The sequence below is a fragment of the Pithys albifrons genome, chromosome 1, assembly GCF_047495875.1.
Source record: "Pithys albifrons albifrons isolate INPA30051 chromosome 1, PitAlb_v1, whole genome shotgun sequence".
Classification (NCBI taxonomy): domain Eukaryota; kingdom Metazoa; phylum Chordata; class Aves; order Passeriformes; family Thamnophilidae; genus Pithys; species Pithys albifrons.
In genome coordinates this window covers 121845301-121866479 of record NC_092458.1, presented here as the reverse complement: position 1 = coordinate 121866479, position 21179 = coordinate 121845301, and the positions used below count along the sequence as shown (strand labels likewise).

Below are 21179 nucleotides of genomic sequence, written 5' to 3'. Positions count from 1 at the left end.
GAAATGTGAAATAACAACTCCATCAGCTCCAAAAGCAGTGCTCTCACCTCCAGACTGTTGATAATACTAAGACATGATCCGTGTTGGGCTGTGAAAATGTCATGATAACAAGCAGTGAATGTTACAACTCTTCTGAAAATACCTCAGGGTTCAACATACTTCATTTTAATGTTATCACAGTTCTGTCGAGTTGAAATTAATTCCACTTTCTGTGTCAGTTTTGCAAAAATGTTTCCCACTTCTTTTTAACTTGTCAGTTTTGGAAGTGCTGTTTCCATTTCGCTGCAGTTTCTTTAGCCAGGCAGAAGGTTTCAATGCAGTGTCCTGTGATATCAGTTTGTATCCACAGAACAGTGTGGAGGTTGACAGTTCACATGGGTTTGCTGTTCTTTCTCAATTTTGACCCGACAAGTTGCAGCAAGATTGAAGTTCCAATTCTACTGGTGCTTTCTTGCAGCAGTGGTGATGCAGATACTGATTTAGAAGCATCCAAAACCACATATCAGCAGATCATCAGCACTTCATCAGATGATGAGATCAATTTTGGCTGATGTTGAAGAGCTCTGACAGTATTATCCATTATTCAGCCTATCTCATTCCTGGAGATCAGTTCTAAACCTGATGACTTTCACCCCAGGATTTTTACAAAGGGCAAGTGCAAAACAATCAGGCATTTTCCAGCCTGACAACACAAGACTGGTACATTCAAATGGAAATCATGAATCCACAGCAGCGCTTCAGATGTTTTGTCCTTTGCCTGACTGTCACCAGGCCATCCATACACTGATGTGTGGGATCTATATTGTCCCATCAGGAGAGAGAGGGAGGGAAAGCAGGGAAGGTGACTGAGTGTGAGAGCCTTGGTGATGGTACTACATGGTGTTTAGCTTGGGAGTGTTCAATGGCCATTGCACTACATGGTGCACCCTAGTTAGAGTGATGATTTTGGCTCTCCAGCCTATTGAAAGGCCATAAAGGAGCTCCTCTTCCCTTTTTTAAGACTGTTCAGTAAACTCAGACTTTTTTCAGTAAAGTTACAACCTGTGTGTTGCTCATTTCAGAGCTCTTTACCACAGGAAAACACAGAAGATTCAATTTTTAGGGACTTTGTTCACAGCCACAGAATAAAATACTTGAATTCTGACATTTTTTCTAGCAGGAGTTGAACACACTTGTCAAAATTACCAACTTCCTGCTCCCTGCTTGTTTTCTGGCTTCCTAGAAAATTTCTGCTGCCTGTGCAACACAGCATGGACCTCATATATGGAAATTGTCAGGAAAAAAATTTTTCGTGGTTTGGATATTCCAACCTGATCTAAAGTTGCTCTAGTCATTTACTCATGGTGCTACAAAACTTTATCATGACATCATCCTGGGTTATCAGCCTTAGCTGTTTCTCTACACATGAAATCTGTAGCTGACAGTAAATACACATGCTCATCATCCATCATCCAGCTTTTTCTTCCATCTACAAGAGGCTGAATGTGCAACAGCTTGCAGTAAGTACAGTTACTAGTACCAAAAATAAATGGTAAAAAGTAGTCTATGAAGGTCCAAAGCTCAGAGCAGGTGTCCAAAAAAGCAGGGTCCTCCATGGGGCTGGACCATGATGTGGGTTTTCAGGAGACCAGTGCATCACCACTCTCCTCAGGTCTGCAGTTCTTCTCTCTGGGAAGAAAAACCAGACATGCATCTGCTGCAAATGCTCATGTTTCTGCCCATTGAACTCTGAAGGGGCTTTCCTGTTGTACAAAGGCAGCCAAAGGAACCATGAGGCTGCTGGAGCCAGTCCTGCCAGCTGAATTATAGTCACACATTGGTTTGGGTTGGAAGGCACCTTAAAGATCATCTTGTTCCAACCCCCTTGCCATGGGCAGGGACACCTTCCACTAGCATGGGTTGCTCAGAGCTCCATCCAAACTGGCCTTGAACACTTCCAAGGATTGGGCAGCCACAGCTTCTCTCCCTAGCCTGTGCCAGGGCCTCCCACCCTCACAGGGAAGAATTTCTTCCTAATATCCAATCTAACCCTACTCCCAGTTTGAAGCCATTCCCCCTTGTCCTGGCAGTCCAGGCCCTTGTAAAAAGTCACTCTCCCTCTTTATTGTGGGCTCCCTGAAGGTACTGGAAGGCTGCAGTTAAGTCACCCTGAAGCTTCTCTTCTCCAGACTGACTGGAGTTGTGATCCAATATAGGTGTGCCCTTTTCCGAAAGGGGAATATCTGGTCCCATTTACATCCCATTTCCAAAGGCACACTACTTCTACTTTCTTTTGGTTTGTTTCAAAGTCCATTATAAAGTGTCAATGTTTCTATGCTGCAGCTGAAAATCCTCTCTAAGGGGATAAATTGAGGAATTAATGTTTATACCTGAAGGATGTCCCTCTGAAAAATGATGTTTTAGCATTTAGCTCAACAAAGTTTTAGCTGTGTATTTTTTCCCCTTGATCTCTTTATAATGGACATCTGTGATTTCATTGGATTTGAGCCCTTCATTTGAAATGTCTGGGTGTTTGTATATGCAAATGAATTAGAATGATGTGTATATTTGAGGGGAAGAATATCAAGTAATATCAGAGGTCTCAAAGATTTAGAAATGTTATCCTGTCTTCTTTAACTTTATTGAGTGACAGATAGGCTTGTGATAGCATAAATCTCCATGTGCCATATAGGTTGTGAAAACAGTGTGTGTCATACAATACACAGACGTGGGCTGCACTGAAATTGCACACACAACCTTATTTTGGGCATTTCCTCATCTGTGAATATTTGATATTGGCAGTTTGGTTTGAGGAGGAAGTTTCACATATTTCACAAATGAGGTGGGGAGAGGAGTGATTTCTTCATGTGCCTGTGTTGCTGGTGCTGGAATAGCATCATTGCTATTTATTCACTCATTGCAGCAAGCTGGGTGCTGGAATAGCAGCACTGGCAGCACTGTCTGTGAGGACCAGCCTAGAGCAAGATGGAATGCACTCTTTGGTGGTTAAAGTGGCTTTACCACAAAGCTCAAATACTGACAAAGAGCCTGTGCACAGGTGTGTACCTGGGAGCTACATGCCCAGGATCCTGCCAGAGCTGTGGAGGATGGTTCACTTCACTTGAACTTGCACTGTTTAGTGCCACTTGAGGTGTGTCAGTGCACTTTGCTTGACCTCCAGCAGTTGATCTGGAAGGTCTCAGATCTCCAATATCTACCTGAGTCGTCACAGGGTATCTGAGCCGATTCCCTGTGGATGGTGAATACAACCCAGGGCTAGCTGCAGATCCTTGCCCTTCTTCAGGAACACCTGTGAGCCAGGCAGGACAGTCTGGGGTCTCTAAAATGGCCCTGGATGCCCCTGCTTAGGCATCATAATGCTGCCTGGGAGTCCCACCTGAAGCACAATGACTCTCTCTGCTCAGCTGACTGAACCCAGCATCTCTCTGCCAACAGTGGAAAGGTGCTGACAGCAGCAGACTTGGTCTCCACAGAGTGGGCCATTCTTGGCTCAGGTGAAGGTGTCTGCAATGTCCCGACTCCCTTGCCTCTGCTCTCCTCTCCTTCCAGTTAACATCATGTTCCCACTACAATTTCTTTGGCCTACTCAGCTTCATCTTCCCAGGCTCTTCTGTAACAGCCTCATGGCTTCAAAGTCATAGAATCATAGAAATTTAGGTTGGAAGGGACCTTAATGATCATCATCCCAATACCCACTGACATGGGCAGGGACACCTTCCACTAGACCACATTGTTCAAGGCCTTATCCAACCTGGCTTTGAACACTGCCAGGGCTGGGGCATCCACAACCTCCTTGGGCAATCTGTAAAAAATGCCTTCCTAATATCTAACCTAAACTTCTGCTCTTTCAGTTCGAACTTTGCCCTATTACTACAGTTCCTGATGAACAGTCCCTCTCTGGCTCCTTTGTAGCCCCTTCAGATACCAGGAGGTTGCTCTGGGGTCTCCACACAATCTTCTCTTCTCCAGGTTGAACAGCCGCAACTTTCTCAGCCTGTCTTTGTAGGGAAGGTGCTCCAGTCCTCTTACCAACTTTGTGGCCTCCTCTGGACTTGCTCCAACAGTTCCATGTCCTTCTTATGCTGGGGCACCAGACCTCTACACTGTATAGCCCCTTATAATCTCTTTCCTTGGCCTCCTGACTCAGCCCTTTCACACCTCCCTGCTCTGTCTCCAGACCCCCTCCCTAGTCATTCCCACCCACACAGATATACTCTCCTCTCCTCTCTACTCCTGCAGGGTGCTCCCAGGATCTCCCTAAAACCCCTGCTCCCTGCTCTGCCTGAGGACCTGCCCCAACCCCCAAACCCACCCCCGAGTCACATGTGTCCCTTTGACACAACTCAGCTGAGACAAATAAGAGACCAGGAGGAGCAAACAAACCAGACCTCCATCTGTTCGTGTATCCAGTCCAGGAAGGAAGTGGTTCGGCTGTAGACGCCTGGCTTGTTCTTTTCTGCACAGCCCACTCCGAAGCTGGTGGTTCCCACCAACTTCCAGATGCTCATATCTTCACATGCTAAAGGGCCCCCGCTATCTCCCTGGAGGACAAACGATTAAAACAAATGTCAGAACCCCAGGAAAGGAGGGGAATGTCTGTTTGGGGAGGTAGGGGGAGCGACATAGTCCAGTAATTCAAAATCTCTTCTTTCTGCTTTGTTCTGGGTCGTTACAGCAGAAGTTGGAGACTTTTGAGAGATGTGAGTCAGATGACATTTTCATTTCCCTGGCTCCTGGCTATTGAGCTGATCTGAGCCTAGGCTTGCAAAAACAGGCTCACATCTCACCTCCTTCCGTGCCTGCTCCTGCACTCTTTTCTGGCCCTTCCCAGACACTTTGCTAGGCAGATTTGACTCAATTGTCTCACATTTACGTACTGAAAATTCTCAACTGCTTTTTCAATTTTTTTTTTCTGGGGCAGTTTCCTGCCTTCAGAGCCAGCACAACAACAGAAAAAAGGGAATTTGGAACAAGCCAGTGGTGAGTAGGGCTCCTTCTGTCACGTGTAACTGTGCGCTCAACACGCTGTCTTTGGGCAGCAGTCCCAGACAGAGTGATGTGCTGGTGCCAGGTACCTCGCTGAGGGCCTTAAATGAAGATCTGTGCACCTCCTGCTTTTGTTTTATTTTGTCCCCTGTGTGATTGGGACTGAGCAAATCTGGTAATGTGAAGTTCACAGAATCGCAGAATCGTTTGGGTTGGAAAGGACATTAAGGATTATCTGGTTCCAACCCCCCTGCTAGGGGCAGGGACACCTTCCACTAAAAACTCCTGCCCTCTTGCTCCATGACTAGTTAGGTGAGTCCACAGTAGTGTGTACATGGATGAGGCCTGGCACGAGGTTGGCACCACCATGACTCTGACAGTGGTTTGGAATCATCACCACCCTGTGTTGTGAAGGATGCTCTGCTTCATCAGTGCTATGAATCCCTGTCCCCTCGAGTCGTTCTCTGAGTTACTTAAACATCTCTCTCTTTCTTCCTTCCCCCACCTCCCTACTCTTCAAAAATCACACACTTCTGATTCTCTGTTGAGGTACGTGTTGGCTGCTTTTCACCACAGGCTTTTTGCAGGTCTCTGGCGCTACTCACAGTGCAGGGAAGTGCAATTCAGCACAGAACAGAGGCCACAGCCAAGGCAAAGAAAGGATGGCACCATGCTGCAGCACATGCTACTAATCAAAATACGTCTTAAGCAAATTTATCTTCAGAAGTAGTAGATAAAGTCCTCAGAAGAAACATAAAAAGGAAATTGTAGCATATGAATGCATGCACAGTCAGTGATTGATAACCGTGGTAAGCAGAATAAATGGCACAAACTCAAATGTTTGGCCAAGAAAATCCTGGGAGTGCCTTCTGATAACTTATCACTCATGTTTTTCCATTGCTGGTGTCAATGAACACAGTTGCAATTTGGAAACTTCCATACCTGGCAAGTGTCTACCCCTCCCTTTAGGAAACCAGCACAAAGCATTGAAGAAGTTATGATCCCACCGTAGACATCCCTGTGATTGCAAATTGCATTAGAAATCAGAGGAACACCTGCATAATTCATGGTGTCCGATGTGTCACCTGTAAAAAAAACCAGAAAAACAAAGAAAACTTTCTGCCCTTGAAAATAATCACCATTTGTAAGCAGAAAATGGTTTAGTATACAAACAATTGGCAAAGAAGGGTGAAAGAAACACAGATAAAATGACAACACACAAGCCAGGCAACTTAGTGTCTCATCACTTACAGAAAATAGTAACTATCCACTCTGTAGACTTGTGGATTATCATAATATATAATACAAATTTATACATTAAATGTTTATACTGCAAGCTAGACAAACAATGACCATAATGAACCAAAAATGTAGTTGAACATTGTCAGCAATATTAGTGCCAAAATTAATTTATCGCCTTTTCTGTTAGTCAAGGAATCATCTGCAAACATCTGATATATTTTATAAATATTTATTTTATTCGGAGCCTGAACAGATCATTTCCACAAATGGAAGCATTTGCACACTGCCTATTGTTGGATCAGAGCTGACTTTTAATGTGGCAAACCTTGCTTTCATTTTCTCCCCACCTTTAACTGTTATCTGTAGGTCAGGTAACACTCTGTTCTTGTTCTCTGAACAAAGAGAACACGTTAAATGACATGAATGAGGAATGATAAAGAACAATTACCTGAGAATTCACGTATTTTCACATGAAAGTGATCCAGTGTAAATTATTGATTAACATGGCCTATGAGTCATGATAAAAAAAAAAAGTAATTCCCTTTTCTTTCTGACATTATTCACAGATCCAATTTCTGCATCACCCAACCTGCCTGAAAATACAGGGATGGTCAATTCTTGCATTCTTGCTGTGCTTTTTCTGCTTGAAGTTATGAAGAGCCCAACCTCTCCATTTCAGAGGATGAACTCATCCATTCCTTGTGATAAGTGTTTGTACAGCTTTTGCAGTTGAGAATGACCATAAAATTTAGGAATATGTATTTCTTCTCCCCCTTCCCACTCCCCTGATATTCCAGAAAATTAAATGTTGAAAAATGCCCAAGCAAAATCCTGTATTTACTGTATGTAAGATGGTTATAAGTAGTGTAATCATCAGCAGACCATTTAAAATACCTCCTTCCACAGTTGCTCCCCATCCTGACACCCAACACATTTTCCCTGCTGGGAAATGTTCACCAAAATTAGGCAGACAAATTGGTTCTATGTGACCTGTTTAGGAAAAAAAAAAGAAAGAGAGAGAGAGAGAGAGGGGAGAGAAATGCTTTTAAAATTCAGCAAAAAAAGTTTATGCCTCAGAAAAACTTGACGATTTGGCTTGCAGCAAAGTTCTTGCCAACACCACCCACTCCCCACATAAATAGCTTGGCAGTTCTGCAGGTATTTTGTCTTGTGGCCAACATGATGGGTTTGGAACAACACCCACACCATGACCAACGAGCTTGGAGCATGAAGCAACAGAAGAAGGTGTCGGTAGGTCAATAAATTGAGGGATGAGCAAACACAAAATGCTCAGCATGGGCAGCTGATGGGCAGACCAGAGGCCCCATGGCACGGCTGCTCTGGTGAGAGAAGGAGCTGTGCATTCTCTGTGCCCTTCTAAAAGGGCAACATGACACCTGGGGGGGCTCTCTGCTTCCCACCTATCACCTCATGGAGTTCCTGTGCCTCTGTGCTGTGGGATATGGCATGTCATGCCATATAATCAGTGCTTGATGCTTGCAGGGGCAAAGTGATGTGTCAAGATGAGCTGGTGCTGTGGAAGGGGAGGGCAAATACAAGCTATTACTGAGCAGCTCCCAGTGGTTCAGTTCTCCACAGTGCAATGATGCCAGCTCAAAGCATCAAGCCCCCAGCATGGAGCATCCAACCCCCCTGGGGTACAGTGGGTATCTCACTAAGGTGCAGAGTCACTACTGTTCTTGACAGCCTCCCAAACTTATTCCTGAGCAAAAAAACCCAGCATTAACCGAGATATAAACCAGAACAAAATCAAACTTAATTTTCATTAAATGTGAAAATTTAAAGTATTACAAGAGAATTGATTCTGGAATTGACAATCTAGATGTGCCAGAGAGCACCTGCTCCCCTTTGCATAGAGCTCACAGGGATTAGGAGGCATTGGCAGGTGATCCTACAAATTCATACAGTATTATTATGTATTATTTCAACTCACTGTGTCAGCTGGAGGTAGAATCCTGCTGAGAAAATAAAAGTAGATTAAATTTAAAAGCATCATTTTATTCAAACTGCCTTTTCTTCTCTTTGAGATTTAAGCCTGCTTTTCAGCTTTAGGCGCTGCTGAATCTCCTGTTATTCACAGAAAGGACATGATAAAAATCTCTGTGACCTCCAAGTAAAATGAGGCAGGGCGTTTATTTTAGATAGGAAAAATATTTAGAAAGAATAAAGTTAATGTTTGCTTATTATTAAATGCCCTCAGTAAATCAATACCAGAATGGCCTGGGAACATTTTGGAGCACGTTGTTGCTGTCCATGCCTGGACATGGAGTGCAGAGGAGTTCCTGATACTGATCAGGGTGGTTTGGGTGGTTTCTGTTGGTGTTGTCTGAACAGGAATCACGGCCTTGCCATCAAAGCTGCAGTCTGGCCACATCTACACTCCACAGCTACCTCACTGTTTTTAGAGGTGATGGGAATCCACTCCACTGTCCTGGGGCAGGCACAGGGCATCAAGAGAAATTCCCCTCTCTGTACCAGGAGAGACCCTTCTTGCTTTCTACTTGAAAAGTGAGAAAGTCAGGTGAAAGCTAACAGAGATAATTACCGTTAAGAGCAAGGGGTGCTGCCAATTTCATCAGTGCTATATCATTGCCCATTGTCTTGGGTTTATAATTTCGGTGGTATATGATTTTTTCCACTGAATATGGGTGAACCTGAGTGTCTTGCTGAGTCACAAAACCGACCTGAACACTCCATGAGCTTGGCAAGTACAGGCTGAAACAAAGAGGTAGGAGAGAGTGAAAAACCTTCAAGAAAACCCTCACGTTTTCTGACTGTCCTCTGAGCTTATGGACCACATAAAACTCTACAGGCACATAACTCCAGTCTGCTGGACTTGCTTACCTAGCTAGTAATGTTTTCTGTGTTTTGCACCTAATTTTTTAAAACGCAGAAAGGATGACTAATCTTATTAACACACTGGGTAACTGATATCTGTGCAATTATCTTTCTACAAATAAATGGGGGGGTTGTTTTAGCCCAGCTGTCTCCTGAGAGACCCCACAACTGCTGCCTGGCACACTTATGCTCAGCCATACTCCAGCAGCCCTTGTGGTAAGGAGTTTTCAAGGAGAAACTTTCCTTCTGGAAGGTGTTTCTGCCCCCAGTTCATGAGCAGGCACCAGCACACCTTTCATCCTCCATCACATGAGCAGCTCCTCTTCCCCTGGCTTCAACCCATTGGCATAGGAGAAGAGCAAGGAAAAAGCTCCAGAGATGTGAGTTGTTTCCAGCTCCCATCCCCATCAGCCTTTAAACACATCACAACCAACTGTGTTTTGAGGGACAGAGCTAAGGACAAAAGTCCTAGAACATTTAATTCCTAATTAATTATTCTTAGGGCAATACAGGGCTCTAAATAGGATCTAGTAGTGGGATTTGTCTGCCCCATCTTTCATCTCTACTGGATTAAAAAGCATCCTAAAGGACTTGCTCAGAAGAAGGAATCCATGTTGTGGGTGCTTAAAAGAGGTCAGGCAAATCCCATTTTAGCTGCCTAAATGTCTTTGGTGAAAGTGTCCTGGAGTTTGTAAGAGCAAGAAGAGCTCTCTTGCACTAATAGCATCAAACAAGACTGCAAAACCAGACAGCTCCTTATGAATATGAAAGAGGGTTATGTTTGTAATTACACAAAGGAAAGGAGTTTAAATAACTGTTTAACATCTATTTACAACTATAAGACCCCTTCAAACTGCATAAAAAGGAGCAGTGAGAATGTGGCAAAGGGCATCAAGCACAGTCCAACTGACTGACTACCACTGATTGATCCTGTCAACTTGAAAAGGATCCTGTAATTTATTTTGGAGCTCCAGTGGATCAGAGGAGACAAATACAAGTTCCCCTTGAGCTGTTAATTCACATGAAATGTACAGAAATTTCAGATTGGGATACTTAAAATCCAGCTCTTAAATGTTGTTTTAAGCTGATTTCCAGGCAGCTGGGAGTGTCCAGAACATCTGGAAACTGGGGCCCTGAATTTGGATGAGTTCTAGTGGAGGCTTTTTTCAATGAAGTCTCATGCAAGAAGAGACAGAAATGGTTTAAATGTTATGGAGCCCATGAAATAAGGATAACCCAACCTGTGCTGCAGTTTGTTTTTTGGAGAAAGCCGGGTGCGCTCGCAGTGGTCCCACCCAGGGAGGTCAGTGGGACACTCTGAGCAGGGGCATTTGGGGACTCACTCGTAGACGCAGTGGGCGGCCGTGAGGATCCAGCGCGGGGTGATGACGGAGCCCCCGCAGAGGTGGTGGCCCTGGAACTGCAGACTGACCTGCCAGGGCCACTGCCGGGGCGACGACGCATTGCCCCCCACGATCCGTGGCCCGTAACTCGCCCGGGTCCCACACGCTGCCAGACAGCAAAGGTTACAGTCCATGGAGGAAACACAGCCCTGCTTTTGGTCACCCTCAGCCCCTCCTCTCCCAGCCTTGATGTGGTTGGGAGGTCTCTGCAGCCAGACCATCCCCACCGCAACCCCACAGTCCACCAGGCTGTGGTGGCTCCTAAAAATTTATCCTCCTCTATCCCATCCCTGTAGCATCATTCCTGTCCTTAGGCTGTGGAGCTCATGTTTCTCACCTTCAGGGAATGCTTAGCTGAGTTAAAACCCCATGCTCTGCCCTCCTTACATGCACAGGGTCCCACACAGGCAGGTTGAAGCATCTCCTCTCTCCTCCTGACTATTTTGCTGTTGTATTTTGGTTTTCCATATCCTAATCTGAAAACTAGGTGACATGGAGAAGTGTAGGATGAAAGCTCAAATGTTAAAGCAGAATTTCCCTTTTGCTTCCGAGATGGCAAAGAGTAGGAATTGCAGTATCAGTCCATGGAATCAATCACAGTCCTTCAATGTCTACTTCCTACTGGGATTGTCACTGAAATGCCCCTGCTATCTGATGCTGCCAATCTGCCTTCCCAGTCTATTTTCCTTTTCTGAAATACTTTCAAACTTTACATAAGAAATGTGTTTCTTTGGTGTGATAAACCAATAGTACAGTATGCCCAGACTACACAATTCCTCCCAATTTTGCCATGCCATGGATAAAGAGGAATAGTTTCTGATTTCATTTTCACTTTTCCTGATTCTTACCCAAACATTTTAAGATGATCACATTGCCAGAAGTGCATTCCTCTCTGAGATGAAAAAACAGTGCAGAATTAGTTCCAATTCACAAATATTGGGTTCTTTTTTTCTCAATATTGTGCTATTTTCCTGTGCACATAAATATAAGTGGCTCATATATTGGAACAGGTACAAAGCCACGAATGGCCTAATTAGGGCATTTAAGTGAAATACTTGTCAGGAGCTTGGCCACCACCAGGAGCCTGCAGACCATATGCTGCCCTGTTGAAGAGTGGTTTGCTCTTCCATGAGGGAAGACACATCAGCAGTTTTCAACATGTGATCTGTAGTCTCCTTGGATCCAGACCTTCCTTCTCAGTGGAAGGTAACTAAGAAAAACAAGCATTTGTCAGGAGTAAGAAATGAACCATAAAGGGTTCATAAACGCACTGGGTAATATATAGGGATCTGTAAAGCGAAGCAAACTGCTCCATAATGGGAAAAGATAAGTGCCTGGGTCTATCCATGTGCAAAAAATGGGATCATGGGACAAATAGTGTTTTCAAATAGCTCATTTGAAAGCCTTTGTTGATTTTAATGGGTCTTGGATGAGATTCAATTTTTATTCCAGCAAGACTGCTACTGACTCCTGGTCTATGATGTGTAACAACACCAACCACTTATGAAGCACTCCATGCCTGAAGAAACAGCAAGAATCCCAAACTATTAGTAATTCCCCTTCTATTGGCTGCTCCCTCTGTGTCAGGATGAAGAAGCTGAGGCATACCTGAGGTTTGTTGCATTGTGCAGGGATGTCACTTGATCAGCTGAAAACCAGTGGCTGAGGGACACGAAATGTCTTTGAAACTGTTTTTCGACTGCAGCCACAGGCAGGTAACCTGAACTCACGTAACTGCAAATAAACCATAAACACAGCTCCCTCAGACAGCATTTCAGCAATCTGCTTAAATTATTCAGCAGTTTTGCAAACGAAAACCCAGGGTAGCAACCACAATAATCAGATTCTGACACTTGATAAAGTAATTCTACTCTCCTCCTATGCTTCCCACAACATGCATCTATTTTTTACATAATCATGTGGGGAAGACACAAGTGCAAGAAATGCACTGAACTGGCAGAACAAGTAAATTTTAATTCTAGTATTTCAATAAAGATTTTTATTGTAATTGGTTGGCACATTTATTTCCTGAGTCTCACTGTGCCCTTTTTCTAGAGTTACATTTTGCAGCAAGGAGGATGAATAAATTGTCATTTTCTCTTGTCTTCTTTGTTGAACAATTGAGATGTATTTTATCCCAAAAGCAGCAAGAGTTTATTCAAAGAGGCTTTATAGTGCTAACTATAGTTAACTATAGTGTGCAGATATTAGAAAGATGCTGTTGTAAGAAATAACTGCACACCAATGCAAATCACAGCTTCCAACTCTTTCTCAGTTTTGTGAAGGTTTGTGAAAGAATTTATGCTTTTTCAGGAAGGGGATCAGTCCAGCAAGAACTGAGTCACCAAGTTCTTCTGCAGTTGTGAGATGGACCTTAAATCCTAGCAAATGCCTTAAGAGGAATTTTATATACAGTTTTTCTACAGAGAAAGCAAAAGTGAATTGTATATACAGTCTTCCAGCCGAAGTAGTAAAATAAATGGAAAATGCTCATATAGTTTTAGTACTTCTCGGACAGGTTGTAAGCTACTAGAGTGACAAATAGGATTCAGGCACCTGCATCCCATAGGTAAGATTTAACCAAACCATTTTATTTAGCCATCATGCAGAATGTATAGCCAGAATAAAGGGTATTTGCAGTGTGTAAGTATTCAGGTCTATTTCCCACATCATCCCAAATCTTCTCAACCATTTAATTCACAAAGGTGAATTACAAAATCCTTTTTTCTTTCAAAGCATGAAGTAATACAAGGTTTCATTAAAAACACTGAAAACCTCAGAGTTTGTTCAAAATGCCAAATAAAGTTTCTGGTACTTGATGTTTATACCTTGAGAACCCCAGGTGTTTGCAGGTAGTATTTCCATATTCTGCTCTCCAATCATCAGAGCAGACTGTTCTCCAGGATCCAAAAGTGAACACTTGCAGCACTGCCTTCTTGCCACTCAACCTGACTTTGAGATTCAGGAGAAGAAAAGCCTGAGTGAGTTGAGAAGCTGAGCCATCAGGCATACAACAGGTACACAACAGTGTACACAACAGTGCACACACCACCATTGTGGCCTCTCTGTTTTCTGGCTCACTTGTCGTTTTTCATCCCTCAGATTCTTCAACAGAGTTTTTCTGTGCTTTTTTTCCCCTCTGGTTAAGAAAGGGAACTAAGGCACTTTGAGTTAGAATAGGCGGGAGAAAAAAGTCTGCACTCATGTGAATGTGTAGGGAATTCCAGCTCTAATACATGGTAATGTCTGGGGAATGTCAGCTTTGATACAAGTGGAGAAGGCTGCCTTGTCCTCCACCGAGCCTAAGCAAGTCTTGCTGATTGCAATGAGCTGCAGCTGCAGATTCCAGGCAGGAATTTCCTGAGGAAACCTGTGGTCAGGATAAGTGATTAAAGGTGGCTGACACGTTCTGCACTCCACAGCACAGAGAAGTGGATGCACCAATGTCCAGTTGCCCAGCAGGCACCTGGACCTGGGCAAGGGCACATGCCAGGGAGAAGAGAGGCTGTGCATGTGGTCACTGCTGAACGGGGGCTTCCCACCTGTGCCCACGAGCCAGTGTTATGGAACTGGAAAGGAAGACAAAAAAGCAGAGATATTGCCCTGAGGTCCCACAGAGGCCTGAAGGCTGATCATCTTGTATGGGCCAAAATTTCATTCCTAGTATTGCACAGAGAGAAAGTTTTGCTGCCTCCTTACCTGTAGGAGTCAGAACTACAAGTGCACTTATCTAAAACCCAGTTATTCTGTTTACTAATATTAGACTCCTTTCCCTCCAGGGCCTGTGTTCATTTTTCCATAGCACAGGACAGGGAGGGATCATTTAAAATGGCCCTGTGATGCCTGAAACTATCACAGAGAGAAACTCAGACACAGGTATAAATTTCACACACAGGGCAGCAAACTCTGTAGCACTGAATGCACGAAAGGCATTTGCTGGTCCCTCCCATTCCCACATCCATTAAGATAATATCAGGATTTTGCAATCTTCAAAACCAAGAGTGCAACTGTGTGCCAGTGAACAGAGCTCTGCATGTACACACCACACTGCAGTGGGGTTATACCTTGCAGGCAGACAAAATGTTGGCAGTCAAAAAGCATCTGGGCTTCTAATGGAGAAAGATGCCCAAAGATGCCCCATATGGCAGCTACAATATTCAGCAATCATCACATTTATTTAAGAGCAGTTTGATTTCTCATAAACTGTAACTCAGTACCTCAGAGTTTGCTCCTCTGGTGGTTTAGATAATCCATCTGCCTCTATATTTCTTGTCTCAAACTATACAAAGTCTTTACAACATGCATTGTGACAATTGCTACAGGAGGAGGTGGGAGGGATTTATAATCAAATTTAAATTACCACATCTGTACTCATCCTCTCCTTCTTTACAGTTGAAGACACCATTGCACCTGGCCGATTTCTGGATACACTTAAAGGATGATCGACAGCGAAACTTCCCAATGCAGTTGTATTGGACTAAAAAGAATGAAAGAAAACAGAGTGATGAAAACACACTGGGATACAGATTTAACACTTCTGACTTCCAATATCTGGCCAGATTTCAGTCTTGCTGAGGAAAAGGCAACTCCTGTCCTCTAGGAACTTCTGAAATACAACCTGGAGGTTGCTACATGTTGCTATTAAAGTCATCCATTAATAATGACTCGTAGGAGGAGTCAGCCTTGCTGTCTGTGCTGATTCCTTCCCAGGTCCCTCTACCAAGTTAAAGTTTCACTCCAAGAAGAATTCCTGCCTGGTACCTCAGTCCCTCAGCAGCCAAGCAAGGAGAACCTTGCAAAACACAGCCAGAGCACATTCTTTCCAAGGGGATGCCCAACCTCCTGGAAGCTTATTCCTGTTGCAGGTGTGAAGACACACCAATGTATTTGGCCCTTAGACCTGTGAGGGTCACACTTCCCAGTTGCAACTCAACTCACTCAACATTTTCTTTTCCTTCATAGAAGTTGGGTTTGCTAGGGAAAAGTTATTTAATTCCTTGAAAGCAAGCTAAAAGAAGTGAATTACAGGACAAAAGTAGGTTGTGGGCTACCTGAAGCCTTCCCCAGTTTCTAAACTCAGCCTATCACCCCAGGGGAGTCAGTGAAGTTTTATTAGAGAAAGGTTTCCTGGAGCTGTGTGTTCCCCAGTGTTGTAAATACTACACCAATCCACTCAGGAGTGCCAGACCTATTTCATCCCTACATGTAAATAAAATTTAAAGGCATCACATCAACAAGATTTTTTACTTCATCCAACAAGCTGCAGTAGTAGGTTAATTCCATTCTCAGTAAAAAGCTCATGAAAAATTAAGCATTTGAATGGTTAAGTGAGAACTTAATGAATAACTAATGGCACTCACCACCCAGGCCAATGGCAGCTGCTAGGATTACTGCAAGGAAGAAACCACAGATATATGGAAAGTATTTGAGGGAGGCAAAAGCATGGCACATTGAAGGTGGTTCAATATCTCCTGGAAAACAAAGAGAGAACAGCTCCTGTGAAGTTAAACCTAGCTGAGCTTGCAACAAAAGAGATTTATCTGACATTAAACTAGATGGCACTAGTAACTCCTGCACACACTTCATGAGCTGATCTGACCTGGAAGAGTTTGGATCCTCTGTCTCAGGGATCAGAAGGTTCCAAATGCTTTGGGGCTGCTGGTGCTCTCAGATACCCCTTCAGCATTCGCCTTGTGAGGTGCCTGAATTGTGCCCCTACAGAGCACCTGCCTCTCCTCATTGCAATGGAGAATATGAGAGAATTTTCATGGTGTACACCACGCTGCAAAGTTTTCAAGTATATGAGCACTTCTCCTGACAATGTGAGTCCCTGAATAAAGGTGAAATTCAGACCTGATTCGTTTGTGTCATAAAACCTTAGTGCAGGGCACAAGTATCCTCTCTGAAGGCTTCAGAAAGCTCTAGTGGACTAATAAACTCTTTCAGTGGAAGCAGCAAAGAATGAAGCAGTTTGAGCCTCCTCCTGATGTCTCCAGACTCTCGCTGGTCCCAGTGCTCCTTTCAACCATAACCCCAGCTGGATGCTGGGAATCCTGGGAATTTTGGGAATTCTGGAATGAGGTCAGAGGCCACACAGCTCTGCCTCATGGACCAGGGAGCTAAGTCCCATGAGTGATTCATTCCTCCAAAGCCAGGGTAATGGAGACAAAATAACAAGTAAGAGGAGCCTAAAGATTCAAACAGGAACGGGAATATTGGGAAAAAAGATAGGATTAGCTAGTAAATAGGTGTTCAAGACAAACAGGAGGAAAGTCATTGGTCCTTTTGGATTTGGAAGCAAGGTTAACTGAAAATTATAGAAAGCTAAATTGGCAAAAAAGCCCAGGATCCCCAAACTAGTCTTGAAAACTGTGTGAAAAAGTGATCATTCAAAGTTTTGCTATAAAGGCAAGAAGAGAACTGAACGATGGCTCAAGGCTGAGTCTTGAGTTTTCAGGTGAAAAAACGAGATGTATCTAAAGTTAAAATATACATCAGTAGTAACTGCTGAACATATTTCATGAGCTGGACCTGCTTACCAACCACTGACCTCCATAGATGACCTGGTATTGTCAATCTGGAAGACAACAACAGATTCCACTGAAAATAACAAACAGTTCACTTGTTTCAAATGTATACTGATATACAAAGGGCAAACTAGGGGGAAATAGCAAACACAGCTGGGTCATGGGTGGACACAGGAACTGGCAGAACCTTGTCTTCAATTTCAGGTCATACAGATCTTCATCCCCTCATTCTTCAAGCTTCAGATTTGAGATTGGCAGGCACTTGCACTCAGACACGGGTAAGGAGTGTCTGCCAGGGTTTATAGACTCTCTGGTACATCCCAGCCTACACAGAATCTCTCAGCAGCAGCTGAGTAACTAGTTTTTGGCACTGGAATTGGTATCTCAAATGCCAAAAATCTTAGACAGCTGCAGTAGCTAATGAACCAGAAAATTAAATGGCTCTATTTTCATTCTGGAAGCTCAGCCTGCCTCTGTTGAAGCTAATGGTTATTTTGTCATGAAACCTTTGGAAAGCAACAAACCCCAAGGCTGCTGTGTTTTATATTCAGGTTTTTTAATGGACCAATTTGCAGGTTGGAAAAGTTTCAAATAAGCCATTCCAAAATGTGTCTGAAAAGTGTGGGGGAAATGTTTGCTGTGTGGCTGAAGTGTGTGAATAAGGTGGCTGTGAAAAATGTTTGTGTGTGCAAGTGAACACAAGATGTCATCCCATCACTAAGCTGGCAAACCTCACTCCTGAGGGAGGAAAGTTGTGTTTCTTCTTCCACTTATATGATTGCTTTCCATGAGTGGGCAAGCATAGTTTTGTAAACATTAGCCACTTAGATTGCAAAGGGCAAACGTCTGTGCAGTATCCCTACCAGATCCATCTGCACTGGGGTCCACCCTTGCTTGTGGAATGAAGAAAAATCTTTTGAAGGTAAACTGAATTTGTGTTACTGGCGATTCATCTTCTGTAACAGAGATGATTTCAAGACTTCCAGTAGTGGGATGTGTCTCTTGCACCTGACTCAACAAGAGAAAAAGAGAAAAGAGAAAGAAAATAATCACCTTGTAAAATGTTGCCATTGAATCACAGAATGGTTTGGGTTGGAAGGCACCTTAAAGATAATCCAGTTACAACCTCCCTGTCATTGGTAGGGACACCTTCCACCAGCCCAGGGTGCTCCAAGCCCCATCCAGCCTGGCCTTGGACACATCCAGGGATGGGGCAGCCACAGCTTCTCTGGGCAACCCGTGCCAGGGCCTCACCACTCTCATAATGAAGTATTTTTCCCTAATATCTAATCCAAACTTCCTTGTAGCCTCCTTTAGGTACTGGAAGGCTGCAAACTGATCGCTTTGGTGACTTTTCTTCTCCAGGCTGAACAACCCCAGCTCTTCTAGCCTGTCTCCATAGCACAGATTCTCCATCCCTCTGAGCATCTTTGTGGCCTCTTCTGGCCTTGCTCCAGCAAGGTCCATGTCCTTTCTGTGCTAAGGACACCAGAACTGGACACAATACATTGTTACCAGCTTCATGTGAGAAGCACTTCCAGTTAATATACCAGCAAACTACTGAGGTTAATTTTTGTTCATATTTGTCTAAGCACCACATCTACTCTTAATGTCTCACACTGGTGGTGTGAATCCATCCCCTGCTCTATAATTGCAATAGGAAACAAGAGAAAGCCTAAAAACCATATGACATCCACACAGAACCTGACAGGATCCTCATTCAGGGACCCCTGAGTTTTACTCCAGGAAACTTCTGATGACGTAGCATGCAGTGAAAAAAACCCACAATTAAAATGAGCTACACTAGAATTCAGAGTAAATAGATTTAAAATGCTAATTTCTGCCTCTGATTCTGCACACTGGCAAAAGGAATCAGATTTTTGAACTCACAGTGATGGGAAATAGGTCCAGGTTTGTTAAAGACAGTGGAGCTGCTAAGCTGTAAATGCAGCATGTTTGCAGCCGGTCCCAGAAAAGGCTTACAATGACATATTTTAGGCAAAAATACGTGTTTTATCCATGACACTGTCTGCAAGTCACCTGGAATATCTTTTCACCTTACATCAAACAACTGCAATAAGGTTGACACTCTTTCATTTGATAAAATTTGACGTACATTTCAATGAATATTAATTAAACTTTGTAGAGAACCTGCTAGCATACTTTTTAAATATTAAAATCAAAACGTCTTCTGACTTGTGCATAATTTGCCCATCAGGAAACAAAACAGCATTGTGAAGCAAATTACATGAAAACCAAACGCTGACATTTCATTTATTTAGAGTCTATCACATGCTCCCAAAGCTTCACTCACCTCTTCCTGAGAAGTCATAGCTAAAAGCAAAACTGGTTTCTTTCTTCATTATCAAAAGCAACCAAAAGGAAATTCTGAGTTTGCTAAGCCCCTCGGCTCTGGGAAGGTTTCCCCTGAGCCTGCTCAGCCTGTTGCATGCGGCGTTATGGCAGCAGCCTGTGTAACCCAACCTGCTGAGGGATATCGGGTGGCCTGGCCACAGAAAGGGGCAGATAAAAATTCACCATGCCATCTAATTAGCCAGAGAACACCAGGCAATGTTGTAGCATTTGCAAACCTCTCTGTAACCCCTCAGCAAAGGAGCACCAGGCCGGGCACATCCTTGCTCATCTTCAGTCAAAGCTCGTGCAGCTGAGGAGCCTGATGGTCCAGATGGTCAGATCTGATGATCCAGAGCTGTGGGTGGCAGAAGGCAGCAGCCCCAGAGCTTCATCTCTTCAGCTCTTCTGTCCCTTGGTTTAGCCTTTGTGTGCCTGCACAGGGTTTTTGAAAAAGACCCATCCTTTAGTTATGGATGGTTTTTATAATTAAATGCTGCACTGTATTTTGGAAGTAGTTTGCAAGTGGTTGTCTCATGTTTCTGAAGTGGCAACTCATTTGTACTCTGGGATTTAGGAAATGAAAATGTATGCTCAGCTGCAACAAGTGCTCAAGAGCAGTAATAATTTGACTCCTTTTTTTCACTGAGAAATTGATGGCAGAGGGAGAAGAAGGAGGAGAGATGAAGCAAAAACCACTGCAGTGTAAGTGAAACAAGGCTTCTGAGAGCCAGTGAAGAAATTAAGGTTTTCCATACAAAACCCATGTCCCTGGAATATGGCTGCAATAAGGGAAGCTGCTCAGACCCTTTACTGTGCACAATGGAAACTGGCACTTCCAAAGGAGAGGACACCATATCGCAATCCTGTTAAACTGAGCCATGGCAACAAGAATTCTTCATCATCTCCTGTGTCATTCTTTCAGCAGCGTTCCCTGGAAATGGGAACACAGAGGAACATAAGAATAAAGTAAGAAATCTGACAAAGATGTATAAAACCAGCTGCATTTCTTGAGTTGCTCACAATGCTCTGATGCTCTCCTCACTGGGCTTCACTGCAAATGGTTGGAGAAGCAGCTCAAACTGGCCAGGTGTCCCAAGGGGAACTTTAGCCAAACAGGGGTGAGAGTTCATGTCAGGAGATGAGCAGCTCAGGTGACCCTTTCAGTCTGTGGGGTGAGATGTCCTATGCCCCACAGGGAGTGATACCTACAATGAGGACAGCCCAAACCAGAAAATAATTGTCTCCAACCAATTTATCTGCTCTGACCATACTGGAAAGCCTGGGGACCAGCCAGGGAAGCTCTGCAAAGGCTTCCACAGTGGGACTGGCACAACTGGAAAGGGCAGGTTTCTTCTCCCTGCTGCCACCCTGAGCTGCTCCAAGCTCAGCCTCAGGGTGTGATGTCTAGATGAGACGTTTGGTTTGATCTCACATGGTTGGGTTGCCCATTGCCTTTGGCAGAGAAGACCAAAGCAGGAGTCATGTATGATAGGGACAGGAGGACATGAAAACTGAGCCTAAAAGGAAAGGCTTTGGTCTACAGACTGACTTCTTACATGCTGCAGAATAGCCCCACTTGCCTCCCCCACAGTGCAGTCACAGCTCAGGTGGATTTCTTGGCTTCAAGGGGACAGTTTAAATTGAAAGGCTAAAAGATTCCATCTCAGTCCCTTCAGCAAGTCCACTCTGACTGTGGTGGTTACCTTTAGCTTCCATTCTTGTTCTGCCATGGTGGATAGGAAAAGCCTGCAGGTAGCTTTTGCTTTTTTAGCCACCCCACAACAAAAATTCAGAGATGCAGGTTCTA

At 43.9% G+C, this 21179-nt stretch overlaps 1 protein-coding gene across 1 annotated transcript; it reads right to left on the bottom strand.

The window, feature by feature from the left end:
* Positions 1 to 1647: 1647 nt before the first annotated feature.
* Positions 1648 to 19349, bottom strand: TMPRSS3 (transmembrane serine protease 3). The gene is made up of 13 exons (XM_071573685.1): positions 19332 to 19349; positions 17881 to 18025; positions 15851 to 15961; positions 14851 to 14967; positions 13319 to 13442; positions 12099 to 12224; positions 11339 to 11382; positions 10431 to 10596; positions 8795 to 8964; positions 7123 to 7218; positions 5929 to 6071; positions 4389 to 4541; positions 1648 to 1668 (listed from the first exon to the last, which is right to left on the bottom strand). The coding sequence occupies exons 1-13, from the start codon at positions 19347 to 19349 to the stop codon at positions 1648 to 1650; spliced, it is 1434 nt and encodes a 477-aa protein (XP_071429786.1).
* Between the last annotated feature and the right edge of the window lie 1830 nt (positions 19350 to 21179).